General features: G+C 56.6%; 3 protein-coding genes across 13 annotated transcripts in view; 2 read left to right on the plus strand and 1 right to left on the minus strand.

Annotated features, from left to right (window-relative positions):
• Positions 1-970, plus strand: part of PPFIA3 (PTPRF interacting protein alpha 3) — a 127,653-nt gene extending 126,683 nt beyond the window's left edge. Inside the window, exons 30-31 of the mRNA XM_050772383.1 lie at positions 25-96; positions 181-970. Of these exons, the coding sequence (XP_050628340.1) occupies positions 25-83 (59 nt within the window). The 3' untranslated portion in view covers positions 84-96; positions 181-970. The remainder of the gene's footprint in view (positions 1-24; positions 97-180) is intronic.
• A 163-nt stretch (positions 971-1,133) lies between these two features.
• HRC (histidine rich calcium binding protein) lies at positions 1,134-5,857 on the minus strand. Of its 8 annotated transcripts, XM_050772396.1 has the most exons (8): positions 4,600-5,857; positions 4,397-4,455; positions 3,338-4,249; positions 3,192-3,262; positions 2,272-2,340; positions 1,967-2,021; positions 1,460-1,496; positions 1,134-1,273 (listed from the first exon to the last, which is right to left on the minus strand). In XM_050772396.1, exons 1-8 carry the CDS (start codon positions 5,622-5,624, stop codon positions 1,237-1,239), a joined length of 2,265 nt encoding a protein of 754 aa, XP_050628353.1. In that variant the 5' UTR covers positions 5,625-5,857; the 3' UTR covers positions 1,134-1,236. The 8 variants fall into 8 exon arrangements, with proteins under 8 accessions (XP_050628353.1, XP_050628356.1, XP_050628354.1 ...); XM_050772399.1 differs by lacking the exon at positions 4,397-4,455 and having other exon boundaries at positions 3,338-4,261; positions 4,907-5,857; XM_050772397.1 differs by having other exon boundaries at positions 3,338-4,591; positions 4,907-5,857.
• Positions 5,858-8,815: 2,958 nt separating this feature from the next.
• TRPM4 (transient receptor potential cation channel subfamily M member 4) overlaps positions 8,816-14,273 on the plus strand; it is a 49,893-nt gene continuing 44,435 nt past the window's right edge. For 3 of the 4 annotated variants that reach the window (XM_050772378.1, XM_050772380.1, XM_050772379.1), the window contains exons 1-2: positions 8,816-8,949; positions 9,241-9,308. In XM_050772378.1, the coding sequence (XP_050628335.1) occupies positions 8,926-8,949; positions 9,241-9,308 (92 nt within the window). In that variant the 5' untranslated portion in view covers positions 8,816-8,925. Of the gene's footprint in view, positions 8,950-9,240; positions 9,309-14,273 lie in introns of those variants that run through there. The other variant, XM_050772381.1, reaches the window with a different exon arrangement.

Below are 14,273 nucleotides of genomic sequence, written 5' to 3' on the forward strand. Positions count from 1 at the left end.
AACCGCTGCTCGCTCTCCCTCCAGGCCAGACTTCTGGGAGTTCCCGGGCAGACGGCGTTTCGGTCCGGACCTATTCCTGCTAGTGCAGGCCTCCAGGTGAGGACCGTACTGGGCGACCTTGGGGGTGCGGGGCGGCACGGTGGATATTCACTGCTCCACGCGCTGCCCGGCGTCATGCAGGTGACCTCACTCGGACGGAAGAATCTTCCCGAGGCTGGGCTGTTCCCTCTCCTGCCTGGACTGTGGCCTCGCCGGGGAGAGCGGGCGGGGGAACTCGCGCCTAGGACTGGACCATCTGTACAGACCAGCGGGAGTGCGCGCGCCCGCCTCGCACAGGGCCGGGGCCTGGACCAAACCACATGAACTGGACTGAGAGGGGGAAGAAGCGGGCAGGAAGAAATCCCGCCCCAAACGTCCGCCTTCCTTTTCTCTACTTTGTAATTTATTGATCAGTTTCTGTTGGGAGACGGGTGTCCTTTACCCGCGGGAAGGGGGCGGGGCTTCCCTTCCGGGCCGCATGCGGGGAGAGGCTGCCCCTCCCCTTTTTCCTGCCCAGTTGCGGGGCCCAAGTCTTCCTTCTTCGTCCGAAAGGAGGGGAGGGGAGACTCGCTGCTACAAGCCTCGCCCTCTGTGCCACTCAGCTCCGCCCCGCCGCGTCCGGTCGCCGGTCCCCCGGGTCATCTGCGGGCGGGGTCCCCTCTCCCTCCCCCGTGTCTCGTGTCCCCGGGGCCTCACCGCCCCCCGTGCTGTGGCCGTGTCCGTGCCCCGGGGGTAGGGGGCGCAGAATGGCGCTCCCCCTTCCCCTCTGGCTCCGGGGTTTGCATGGGAGAATCCTCTTTCCACGATGCCGCTGGGCGACGTGGCGTGGGGGCAGGGGGGCAGTGGGGGAGCCCTCGCCCCCAACTCTCGGTCGGCCTCCCCTCCCCAGGCGTCACTCAGTGATCACGGGTAAAGAGAACTGTTTCAAAAAGCTCCTTTGTTGACTGATTTTTTTTTTTTGGTAGGGGGGCGTGTTCAACCAACCTCCTGGAGCCAGGAGGCCAGGCCCCTCATCCCTCAAGTCTAGGTTCAGGTCCCTAGAGCCTACGCGCATTCCCTGATGCCCTGAGATTCCCAGACCCCACGTCTGACAATGAGGTTTCGGGGAGCACGTTTATTCAGAGAAATAAATATGGCTCATGGAAAGGGGTTGGAAGGCAAGGGGAGGTACACCTGTGTCGCAGTCGAGCGGCTGGGTCAGGGTTCCGGCGTTTCCAGCATGTCCGCCAGGGCTCTGGAGAGGAGGACGCCAGAAGTTAAACAGCTGGTGTTCAAAGCTCACCCCACGACGCTTAGAGATCATTAATCTGCCCATTTTATGGACGAGGAAATGGAGTCCCAGAGTCATCCGATAACTCATAGCGAGACAACCACTTCCCTAAACGGGGTTTCACACACTCTCCTCCCCCAATACACTTACTGATATAGGGAGGAGGAGAAATAGTCCACGTAGCTTCCTGTGGGAGAGCAGAGAAAAGAGGCTTGAGGGGTACTGCACGAGCAAAATTAGGTGGTTACTCAGTATAGCGTGCGAGATTAGTGCTACCGCCACCTCCTTTTCCCTAATTCCCTAATTCCTTCTTCAAACTGAATCCCTTCTACTGGACCCTTTTTCGTTCTGGGTGATTCCGTTCTCCAGCAGCCCCGCCCCTTCGATTCCTACTTGAGTTGACCTCGCCAATTAGGCTCTAGGCCTGCACCTCAACCCTCCACTCATTTCTGTCCCTTGACTTCAGCAACTCCACCTGGTGTTCCTCGAGCCAGGTCCCGGCCCACGTGCTCACAGCCTTGGCCACGCCTCCTCTCTTAACCCCGCCCCACCAGCCTCCCGGGCCAGTCCCTCAGGTTTGGCTCCGCCCCCACCAGGATTCACCACGCTGGGCCTGACACCTTCCTCAGGTTTTTCCAGGGCCCCGCCGATGCTCACCTGGAGTGCAGACCGTTTCGCAGACCAGCGGGCAGAGATAGCAGAACTGACAGTGCTGGGGGTGGGGACGGGGAGAGAGAGTGAGCGTGGGGCGTGGCCGGGGGGGGAGTTAGGATGGGGCCAGGACCAGACCCGGACCAGAGGCTAGGTCTAGGTTAAGGCTGGAGTCAGGATTGCTTGTGGAGTCAAGGTTGCATCGGGGTAAGGGGTTGGGTCAGAGGCCAGGATTTAGGGGTGGGGGTCCTCAGAGGGTCCCGGTGCATCCTAAGGCCCAGTGGAGCCTTGAGTGTGAGGTGAGGTCTCACCTGGCACTGGTCGCAGTGCTCACCCATGTTCTCCTCATCACAGTGACAGTTCTCACATTCAGTGCATCGCTGGGGACCAGGGGAGCTTGGTCAGACGGAAACTCTAACCCCACTTGGGAGACACCTGCCCCTGGTCCACCCCTGCACCCTGGACGCTTCCCCAGACTCTACCCTCTTTATCTCTAACACTGAGCTCTGTATCTGCCCCCGCAAATCAGCCTCTCTCCCCTCCCCTGCCCCTGGTTTGTTTCCTTCCTTCCTTCCTTCCTTTCCTTTTTTTTTTTTTTTTTTTTTTTTTTTTTTTTGAGAGGGAGTCTCTCTCTGTTGCCCAGGCTGTAGTGCAGTGGCACAACCTCGGCTCACTGCAACCTCTGTCTCCCAGGTTCAAGCAATTCTCCTGCCTCAGCCTCCTGAGTAGCTGGGATTACAGGTGCATGCAACTACGTCCGGCTAATTTTTTGTATTTTTTAGTAGAGATGGGGTTTCACCGTGTTAGCCCGGATGGTCTCGATCTCCTGACCCCGTGTTCCACCTGCCCTGGCCTCCCAAAGTGCTGGGATTACAGGGGTGAGCCACCATGCCCGGCCCTGCCCTGGTTTTCTATCTCATGGCGACCCCATGTCCCCCACTCAGGGTGGGCTCAGGTGCTCTCTCTACCCCCTTTCTCCCTATTCTCCCCCTAGACTATCAGCCCCTGTGCCGTCCCTCCTTTCCCCAACTCTCTTTGCCACAGACCCCTGTCTCTGTCCCCACACCCCAGCCTTCAGTCTGTCCTCACCTCACATGCCTACATAAGGATCTCTTCATTCAGAACTGACCCTGGCCTGACCTTGCTCTGAGCCCTCCCACAGCACCACCCCAGGGCCCCTGGGACAGATTCTGGGGACACCTTGGTGGGTGGATCTGGGCTGGGGACATACATTGCAGAAGGAGCAGTAGCCACACAGGGACCCTGGCTGGTAGTTCCCGTACTCCTGAGCGTCCTGTGGACCTGCGGGGACAGAAGGGCAGCAGTGACCCAGGCTGACTTGGTTTCTCCACACCCACACCAGCCCAGGCCACTTACCTGTGTCCTCACCGCTTTCCTCCTCACTGGAGGCACCTCCAGCCTCCTCTCTCCCGTCCAGTGGGTTGGGGATGATGGTGAAGTGGGGCTCATCTTCCTCCAGCCCCTCCTCTTCCTCCTCGCTGTGGTCTCGACTCAGTGGGGCCCCAACTTCAGCCCTCTCTTCTCTCCTCTCCTCCTCTTCTTCCTCCTCCTCCTCCTTGTTTTCCTTTTCTTCCTCTTCCTGATTCAGGCTGAGGCCATGACCTTCCTCCTCATCCTCCTCATCTTCCTGGTCCGGGCTGCCATGGTGGGTGCCTTTCGCTCCCTGCTCTGAACTTTCATCATCTTCCTCATGGGAGCCGGGATCCTCTTCCTTCTCCTTTTCCTCCTCAGAATCATCCTCCCTCAAATGGCTTCTATCCTTGACCACTGTGTGTCCTGGGGGGTGATGACTCATCTCTTTGATGGACCCTCTTTGACCATGGCCAGTTTCTTCATCTTGGTGGCTTTGCCTGTGGTTGGGGACCTGGTGGGCAAGCTCAGCGGAGACCTCCTCATCTTCCTCCCTGGGGACTCTGTGGTGGTGATGGTGAGGGACGTCTGTTTTATACTCATCTTGGAAGTCCTCTTCCTCACTCTTGTGGCCTTGAGGTTGGTGGCTTGCAACACGGTGGCTGAACTGGACTGTGATCTCCTCTTCTTCCTCTTCCTCATCTACAAGGCCATGGTGGACACGTTGGGGACCCTGGTGCCAATGTTCAGTGGACACATCCTCATCTTCTTCCTCGTCTCTGTGGCCTTGGTGCCTGTGGTCAGGGACATGATTGTTGTGTTCACCTGAGACAGGCTCATCCTTTTCCTTTCTGTGGTCTTGGTGCCTGTGGGCCTGGTGTCCATACTCAGTGGAGACATCATCATCATCATCATCTTCTTCTTTGTGGCCTCGGTGTCTGTGGCTGGGGCCGTGATGGTGGTGTTCATCTGAGACATCTTCATCCTCTTCACTCCCGTGGCCTCGGTGCCTGTGAGCCTGGTGTCCATACTCAGTGGAGACATCATCATCATCATCATCATCACCACCATCATCATCATCATCATCATCATCATCATTGTCATCTTCTTCGTGGCCTTGGTGCCTGTGGCTGGGGCCATGATGATGGTGTCCATCTGAGACATCCCCATCCTCTTCACTCCCATGGCCTCGGTGCCTGTGGGCCTGGTGTCCATACTCAGTGGTGACATCATCATCATCATCGTCATCTTCTTCGTGGCCTTGGTACCTGTGGCTTGGGCCATGATGATGGTGTCCATCTGAAACATCCTCATCCTCTTCACTCCCGTGGCCTCGGTGCCTGTGGGCCTGGTGCCTATACTCAGTGGAGACAACATCATCATCATCATCATCATCATCATCATCATCATCATCGTCATCTTCTTCGTGGCCTTGGTGCCTGTGGCTGGGGCCATGATGGTGGTGTCCATCTGAGACATCCTCATCCTCTTCACTCCCGTGGCCTCGGTGCCTGTGGGCCTGGTGTCCATACTCAGTGGAGACATCATCACCATCATCGTCATCTTCTTTGTGGCCTTGGTGCCTGTGGCTGGGGCCATGATGGTGGTGTCCATCTGAGACATCCTCATCCTCTTCACTCCCGTGGCCTCGGTGCCTGTAGGCCTGGTGCCTATACTCAGTGGAGACCTCCTCCTCCTCCTCCTCCTCGTCCTCTTCTCCTTCATCATCTTCCCCATCATGGCCTCGGTGTCCATGCCTGAGGATATGATGGCGATGCTCACTGGACACAACTTCGTCCTCATCCTCGTCTTGATGGCTGTGGCTCCTGTGGCTGGGGAGGTGGTGCCTGTGCTCAGCTGAGTCTTCCGTGTCTTCACTCCCGTGGCCTCTGTGCCCACGGGCCTGCCCACCATGCTGTGCAAAGACCTCCTCACCTGAGACATCCTCGTCTCCAACCTCATGGTCTTGGGACCTGTGGCCTGGGAGTAGGTGCTCATATTCCTTGGGGACGTCTTCATCCTCCTTGTCACGGTCTGGGTGGCTCCAGAAATGATGTCCATTCTCTGTGGAAACATCCTTGTTCCCATCTGGATGGTTTCTCGGGCTGTGGAGGTGGTGGCCAAGCTCTGCCGATGCCTCCTGGGAGAGCCCAGTGACTCCGGCGTTGTTGTTCCAGTTGCTGAAGCCCAGCCCGGCCCCTCTCAGCTGCTGGGTCGTGGCCGGGGGGAGGAGCAGGCTGGCCACCCCAGCCCAGAGGACAGCAGTGTGCAGCCATGGCCTACGGTGGCCCATGGGGACGGACAGGCAGCACTGACTCCAGCTGCCTCTGCGGCGAGGTGGACGAATGTTGGGGTCTTTGTCCCTTTGGGGTCAGTCTCTTTTTTTCTCTGTGTCTCTCCTTTGCTTTGTCCTTTCGGTCTCTGTCCACCTTCCTCTGGTCCTTGCTGCCTGGCTCTGGACACCCCTCTGAGGCTGTCCCCGGAGCCCCCTGACCCCCCTCTGGGGCCCTCCCTCCCCATTCCCCAGCCAATAGGGTCTTTCCCCTCCCCTCTCTCCGGCTAAATTTACTCTCAGCCCTGAGTTATTCTGGGTCAGTCCCCGCCTGCCGCCTCCTGCTCCTCCTCCTCCCAGCTGGGGAGGCGACCAGTGAGGGGTCTCTCCCTGGCCAGGAGATGGGGGCCAAGGGACTTGACTTTGACCTACCAACAAGCTCATGTTTGGCAGCTGCAAAGAAAAAGGCTAGACTTTTAGCAGGTTTTTGGGGGGGCCTGGGGCACCTGGGGGAGGCAGAAGAGACTTATCAGAGGGGAGAGACCCCTCGCATGGAAGGACTGGGCGTTTGACTGTGGGGTGCTTCCAGCCGGAATGACACGCGCTGGTGAGAGAGTGATGCCAATGTTGAGGCCCTGGAAGGGGGGGAAAGGAACATGGCCCCCAACACACGTGCCCATGACCTCCTGTCCCTGGAACTCAGATTTGGGGGCAGGAACTGGGCTAGGCCAGGGCTATAAATACAGCTGGGAGGGGTAGGGGGACTCAGGTTACGGAGGCCACAGCTGTCCCCTTCACAGAGGGCTGGCAGGAGACAAGTGGCCTTGCCCGTCTCTGTGTTTCAGTATCTCCTGCTCCTCACCGGTCATGACTGCCCCCACTACCGTCTCCCTTCCTGTTCACAGGTCCTCCTCTCTCTTCCATTCTGTCATCTGCTCTCTCAGGGTCCCTGTCCCTCCTCCGTGGCATTGCCTCTCCCTCTCCCTCTGGGCTTCCGTCCCGCTCTCATCTGAGTGTCTGTCCTCCACCCAAGTCTGTGTCCCTCTCTCTCCCCTGTGCCCTCTCCCCTAAATCTCTGGCCCCTCCTTTCTGAGTTCCTGCCCTTTGCCCAATTCTTTGGTTTTTCATCCTCCTCTGCCCCTTGCCTCAGTCAAGGTGTCTCCTCCCCATCTCTGGCATCCACCTCTCTGGGTCTCTGTCCCCCACTCTCTCGGAGTCTCTGTCCACCTCTCCCTGGGTCTCTGTCCTCCTCTCTCTCTGGGTTTCCCTCCCTCTCTCCCTGGGTCTCTATTCCTCTCTCTGTAGGTCTCTGTCTCTCTCTCTCTGAGTCTCTGTCCCCCTCTCTGGGTATATGTCCCCATCTCTCTCTGGGTCTCTGTCCCCTTCTCCTTGGATCTCTGCCACTTTCTCTGGATCTCTGTTCCCCTCTCTTTCTGGGTCTCAGTTCCCCCCTCTCTCTGGGTCTCTGTCACCCTCTCTCTTGGAGTCTCTGTCCACCTTTCCCTGGGTCTCCATCCCCCTCTATCTCTGGGTATCAGTCCCCCTCTCTCTGGGTCTCTATCCCCTTCTCCCTCTGGGTATCTCTCTCCCTCTCCCTGGGTCTCTGTCCCCTCTATCCAGGTATCTGTCCCCCTCTCCCTGGGTCTCTGTCCCCCCCCCCTCTGGATATCTGTCCCCTCTCTCTGGGTCGCTGTCCCCCTCTCTCTCCCTGGGTCTCTGTCCCCCTCTCTCTGGGTCACTGTCCCCCTCTCTCTGGGTCTCTGTCCCCCTCTCCCTGGGTCTCTGACCCCCTCTCTCTGGGTCGCTGTCCCCCTCTCCCTGGGTCTCTGTCCTCCTCTTTCTCTGGGTCTCTGTCCCCCTCTCTCTCTCTGGATATCTGTCCGTCTCTCTGGGTCTCTCTGGGTCGCTGTCCCCCTCTCCCTGGGTCTCTGTCCCCCTCTCTCTCTCTGGATATCTGTCCCCTCTCTCTGGGTCTCTGTCCCCCTCTCCCCCTCTGTCCCTCTCTGTGTCTCTGTCTCCCTTCTCTCTGGGTCTCTGTCCCCCCCTCTCCCTGGGTTTCTGTCCCCCTCTCTCTGGGTCTCTGTCCCCCTCTCCCTGGGTCTCTGTCCCCCTCTCTCTGGGTCGCTGTCCCCCTCTCCCTGGGTCTCTGTCCCCCTCTCTCTCTCTGGATATCTGTCCGCCTCTCTCTGGGTCGCTGTCCCCCTCTCCCTGGGTCTCTGTCCCTCTCTGTGTCTCTGTCTCCCTTTCTCTGGGTCTCTGTCCCCCTCTCTCTGGGTTTCTGTCCCCCTCTCTCTGGGTCTCTGTCCCCCTCCCTCTCTGGGTCTCTGTCCCCCTCTCTCTCTGGGTCTCTCTCCCCCTCTCCCTGGGTCTCTGTCTCCCTTTCTCTGGGTCTCTGTCCCCCTCTCTCTGGGTCGCTGTCCCCCTCTCCCTGGGTCTCTGTCCCCCTCTCTCTGGGTCTCTGTCTCCCTTTCTCTGGGTCTCTGTCCCCCTCTCTCTGGGTCTCTGTCCCCCTCTCTCTGGGTCTCTGTCCCATCTCTCTCTGGGTCTCTGTCTCCCCTCTCCCTGTGGGTCTCTCTCCCCCTCTCTCTGGGTCTCTGTCCCCCTCTCTCTGGGTCACTGTCCCCCTCTCTCTGGGTCACTGTCCCCCTCTCTCTGGGTCGCTGTCCCCCTCTCCCTGGGTCTCTGTCCCCCTCTCTCTGGGTCTCTGTCCCCCTCTCTCTCTCTGGGTCTCTGTCCCCCTTTCTCTGGGTCTCTGTCCCCCTCTCTCTGGGTCTCTGTCTCCCTTTCTCTGGGTCTCTGTCCCCCTCTCCCTGGGTCTCTGTCCCCTCTCCCTGGGTCTCTGTCTCCATCTCTCTCTGTGGGTCTCTCGTCCCCTCTCCCTGGGTCTCTCTCCCTCTCTGTCTATCCCTGGGTCCTTGCTGCCCCACCTTCTGATTCTCTGTCCCCTAAGTCTTTGTCTCCCTCTTTTTGGGTTAAATTGTCCCCTCCCTGTCTGGCATCCTCCGAGTCTCTGTTCCCTCTCCGCCACTGGCCCCCAACTCCTTCTGTCCCCATCTCGCTCTTGCCCTCAGAGTCTCCCCTACCTGTCTCTGGCCCCCCACAAGGTCGCTGTCCCTCTGTCCCCTTATCGCGGCCTGGGACCCGCCCTCTCCCCGCCTCCCGCTTTGGCGTCTCCAAGACTCCTCGCGCCCCAGACCTCGCCCCGCCCTAGGCTGGGCTGGAAAGTGGAGGATCCGGTTTGCCCTGGGCGGGTCTGGAAGCAGAGCAGGCCGAAGGAGCGCCGGGGCCCTGGGCTGCTGGAGGTTGCGGCGGCCGCGGCAGCATGGTGGTGTCAGAGAAGGAGCAGGTGAGCGCCGGACCCGGGTCTGCGGGAGCGTGGAGCTGGGGACCTCGCCTCCAGGCTCCCAGCGCTGGACACCCAGATTCCTGGGTCAGACGAAGGAGGGGGATGGGAGGGTCCGGGTTCCAGGGTCCCTGGCATGGGGGTCGAGATTCCTGAGTCTGGAGCAGGAGGGCGCTGGGGGCCCGGACTCCTGTGTCCGTGGGGAGCGCACAGGGTGGGTGGCTCTGTGTCCCATAGGACAGAACTGGGTGCCCCCCACCCCACTTCCACCCCTACACTTGTTTCTGTCCCCAGAGCTGGATCCCCAAGATCTTCAAGAAGAAGACCTGTACGACGTTCATAGTTGACTCCACAGATCCAGGGTGAGGAGTTCGCCCCTGGACTGACCCCAGAGGGTCCGCAGCCCGCTGACCCCGCCCGCGGATGGCCACGCCCCGGCCACGCCCCTTCCCCATTCCAGGACTCGGGGACCTTCCCAAGGGCGTTCGCTGCCGGCTCTCTGCCTCTAGGAGCGTTTGGGTCTGTGTAGACACCCCCCACTCCCCGTTCGCTATTCTCGCGCTCAGGGTCAGTGTAGACGCTCAAGGACTCGGTTCTGCTTCTTTCCTCCCCGATGTCTCTTCTGTGTGCCATTGTCTCTTCGTGTCACTTTCTGTGTCTCTCTCTTTCCCTTTTGGGTATTTCTGTTTCGTTCATTCATTTATTCGTTCATTCATTCATCCATCCATGCAAGAAACCCTCACTCAGCGCTCCCAAGGGAGGAGGTCCCTTTAGCCTAATTCAGCGGCCCTGCCAGGGTTCAAATTTCCCAGGGACACGTGCTGCGTGGCTTTGGGCAAATCATTTCACCTCTCTGGGTCCCGTTTCTCATGTGGGGATGAAAAGAGGCTTGATCTCCCGGGGTTATTATGAGGATTAAACAAGTTAATGCTTATGATATTCCTGGCACAGTGCTCAGCAAGAACGCTGGCAAGTATCTGCAGCTCCCACTGGGAGGTGGCAAGTATTACCGCGGGCAGGCGCTGTGCTTGGTGGCCGGGGACACCACTTGAGCTAGATAGGGTGTATGCGTCGGTGAGGAGCTCCTGCCTTTCAGTCATGGCCTCTCAAGCGGATCCAGGCTTTCTAGTTTTTTTCTTTTTTTATTTTTTTGAGACGGAGTCTCGCTCTGTCGCCCAGGCTGGAGTGCAGTGGCGCATCTCAGCTCACTGCAAGCTCCGCCTCCCGGGTTCACGCCATTCTCCTGCTTCAGCCTTCCGAGTGGCTGGGACTACAGGCGCCCACCACCACGCCCGGCTAATTTTTTTGTATTTTAGTAGAGACGGGGTTTCACCGTGTTAGCCAGGATGGTCTCGATCTCCTAACCTCGTGATCCGCCCACCTCGACCTCCCAAAGTGCTGGAATTACAGGCGTGAGCCACCGCGTCCGGCCAAATTTTTTTTTTTTTTTTTTTTTTTTTTTTTTTAGTAGAGACGAGGTTTCACCGTGTTAGCCAGGATAGTCTCGATCCCCTGACCTCATGATCTGCCCGTCTCGGCCTCCCAAGGTGCTGGGGTTACAGGCGTGAGCCACCGCACCTGGCCCAGGCTTTCTAGTTTTTTTTTTTTTTTTTTTTTTTTGAGACAGAGTCTGGCTCTGTCACCCAGGCTGGAGTGCAGTGGCGCGATCTCGGCTCACTGCAACATCCACCTTCTGGGTTCAAGCAGTTCTCGTGCCTCAGCCTCCCGAATAGCTGGGATTACAGGTGCCCACCACCACACCCAGCTAATTTTTTGTATTTTAGTAGAGATGGGGTTTCACCCTGTTGCCCAGGTTGGTCTTGAACTCTTGACCTCAGGCAATCCACCTGCCTTGGCTTCCCAAAGTACTGGGATTACAGGTGTAAGCCACTGCGCCCAGCCCTCTAGTTGTTTTTCAAGACAGTTTTTGGGGTAGGGGAAGTATCCACATTCCTACTTCAGTGTGTATTTTGTTAGGATTATATATTAGTGCAGTATTGCTTGTCAATTGTGGATAAATAAACAGATATGCGCTTGTTGGATGTGAGTGCTCAAAACCTTTCTACTGATGGGGCAGTGTGGTCAAGACAATTTAGGAAACTCTGGTCTGGCCTGAGGAGGAAGAAATGCAGAGGATAATTATAGTAAGGCAAGGGGTGCAGCTCCCGAGGACGAGCCACTGGGCTCTGTGGGAGCCGGAAGGAGGTGTCTGTTTAAGACTGGGAGGGGACACAGGGTGTCACTAATGGTTTCTGGAGGAGGAAGAGTGGCTAGTGAGGTGACATTTGAAAGTGGGCTGGAGAGAGGCCCATGGAAAGCAATTTGGGGCCGGGCGTGGTGGCTCACACCTGTCATCCCAACAATTTGGGAGGCCGAGGCAGGTGGATCACCTGAGGTCAGGAGTTTGAGACCAGCTTGGCTAACATGGTGCAATCCCGTCTCTACTAAAAATACAAAAATTAGCTGGGCGTGTTGGCGCACACCTGTAATCTCAGCTACTTAGGAGGCAGGAGAATTGCTTAAACCTGGGACACGGGGGCTATAGGGAGCTGAGATCATGTCACTGTACTCCAGCCTGGGTGACAGAGCAAGACTCCATCTCAAAAAATAAAAATAAAAAAAAAGAAAGAAAGAAAGTGATTTGAACAGCATGTGCAAAGTCCTTGCTAAGGACCATATGGTTCAGCTTGAATATGAATCAAAGTTCAGGGTGCAGGGAGCACTGTCAAGAGAGAAGAGGCTGCAGACGAGGGCACGGCCAGAGCTTGCAGGGTGTCAGAGGCCACCCTAAGGGGCTAGGACCTTGTCCTGGGGAGCTGGGGCATCACTGCAGTGGTGGGGTTGGCTCTGGGTATGGAAAAACCTTCTGGGACTGGGAGAGGATGAACAGGAGCTCTGGAGGAGTCTGGATAGAGGGTCTGAGTGGGAGGCGTAGTGGCCTAAGCCAGGTCAGGGCTTTTGGGACACAGAGAGGAGGGGATGGGGCAAAGATTCAGGGAGCGGGAAGGCAGAGCTTGGGGACTGATGAATATGGGGAGAGAGGGGGTGCCCCCATCAGTGGATGGCTACCGGACATATGGTCTGCTGACTGGGACACAGTGGGGCTGTCCCCGAGATGGAGCTCAGGAGGGCGAGCAGGTTTGGGAAATGCCGCTAAGTGTGATGTGGGACTCTGTGCATATGAGTGGCCTAGGGGGAGCCAGGGGCATGTGGAGACTGAGACTTGGGAAAGGTCTGGACTAATGTCCAGGATCTGAGAGGTCCGAGTTGTAGATGGTAATTGAAACTGGAAGTAGGTAAGACATCACAGGGAAAACAACGTGTAAAGTCAGGGGAGTTGCAAACTGGCAATTCTATAGCCAATTTTGTGTGTGTGTGTGTGTGTGTGTGTGTGTGTGTGTGTGTGTTTAGAATAGCATTTAAAAATATCTGTCTTCTGTCTCTTTTTTTTTTTTTTTTGAGACAGGATCTCGCTCTGTTGTCCATGCTGGATTGGCACAATCATGGTTCACTGCAGCCTTGACCTGCTGGGCTCAAGCAATCCTCCCACATGAGCCTCCTGAGTAGCTGGGACCACAGGCTTGCACCACCATGCTTGGCTAATTTAAAAAATTGTTTTTGTAGAGACCGGGTCTCCTGTTAATATCAGACCAGGCTGGTATCGAACTTCTAGACTCAAGTGATCCTCCTGCCTCATCCCGCCTGCCAAAGTGCTGGAATTACAGGCGAGACCCACCATACCCGGCTACCTCTTTTTTTTTTTTTTTTTTTTTTGAGACCGAGTCTCCCTCTGTCACACAGGCTGGAGTGCAGTGGTGCGATCTCAGCTCACTGCAACCTCCACCTCCTGGGTTCAAGCGATTTTCCTGCCTCAGCCTCCCGAGTAACTGAGATTACAGGCGCCCACCACCATGCCTGGCTAATTTTTGTAGTTTTAATAGAGATAATGTTTCACCATGTTGACCAGGCTGATCTCAAACTCCTGACCTCAAGTGATCCACCTACCTGGGCCTCCCAACGTGCTGGGATTACAGGCATGAGCCACCGTACCTGGCCCTGGCTACTTCTTTCTGTTGAGTTACTTGCCTGGCCTCTGCACGCATTGAGTTTGAGAATCATGTAGGGAAGGCTTGCACTGGGAACATCTACACTAAAGGGAAGTGAAAAGGAAGGAAAAGCCACAAACAAGCCAGGCATGAAGGAGCTGGGGCTGGGAGGAAGGCCAGAGGGGCACGCATATCCTGCCAAGGAAAAGGTTTTCCAGAATGAGAGCCTTTCAGCTGTGGCCAGGGCCACTTGTGATACAGTCAGATGAAACCTGAATAAGGGCCGTTGTATATGGAGCCAGGCAGGTAATTGATGATTTTAATCAAGAATAATTTCAGGCCAGGCACGGTGGCTCACAGCTATAATCGCACTACTTTGGGAGGCCAAGGTGGGCTGATCACTTGAGGTCAGGAGTTGGAGACCAGCCTGGCCAACGTGGTAAAACCCCATCTCCACTAAAAATACAAAAACTAGCCAGGCACTGTGGCACATGCCTGTAATCCCAGCTGCTTAGGAGGCTGAGGCACGAGAATCGCTTGAGCCCAGGTGGCAGAGGTTGCAGTGAGCCGAGATCGTACCACTGCATTCTAGCCTGGGAGACAGAGTGAGACTCCATCTCAAAAAATAAAAATAAAAAAAAAAGAACAATTTATTTCAGTTTCTGTGGCTCCACCGAGGAAAGAGGGCAGGAGGCAAGGTGTGCAGAAGGAATAGCTCATAGCACTGAACATCAGAATTTTCCACAATTTTGGAAACGTTCTATATCCACATCCAGTACAGCAGTCCTGGCCACAGCGGGGCTACTGGGCACTTGGAATATGGTCATTGTTCCTGAAGAACTGATTTTTTTTTTTTTTTTTTTTTTTTGAGACAGAGTCTCGCTCTGTCGCCCAGGCTGGAGTGCAGTGGCGCGATCTTGGCTCACTGCAACCTCCACCTCCCGGGTTCACACCATTCTCCTGCCTCAGCCTCCCAAGTAGCTGGGACTACAGGCTCCCGCCACCACGCCGAGCTGATTTTTTGTATTTTAGTAGAGACAGGGTTTCACCGTGTTGGCCAGGCTGGTCTCAAACTCCTGACCTCAGGTGATCCACCCTCCTTGGCCTCCCAAAGTGCTGGGATTACAGGCACGAACCACTGCACCTGGCCTGAATTTTTTATTTGATTTAATTTTAACTTATTAGAACAGAAAGAGCTCCATGGCTATAAAGAACCCCATGCAGCCATCATATTGGACAGCACAGGCTCTGGATTATTCCTTGAAGACCTTTTATTTTATT

Source organism: Macaca thibetana, chromosome 19 (assembly GCF_024542745.1).
Source record: "Macaca thibetana thibetana isolate TM-01 chromosome 19, ASM2454274v1, whole genome shotgun sequence".
NCBI classification, from domain to species: Eukaryota; Metazoa; Chordata; class Mammalia; order Primates; family Cercopithecidae; genus Macaca; species Macaca thibetana.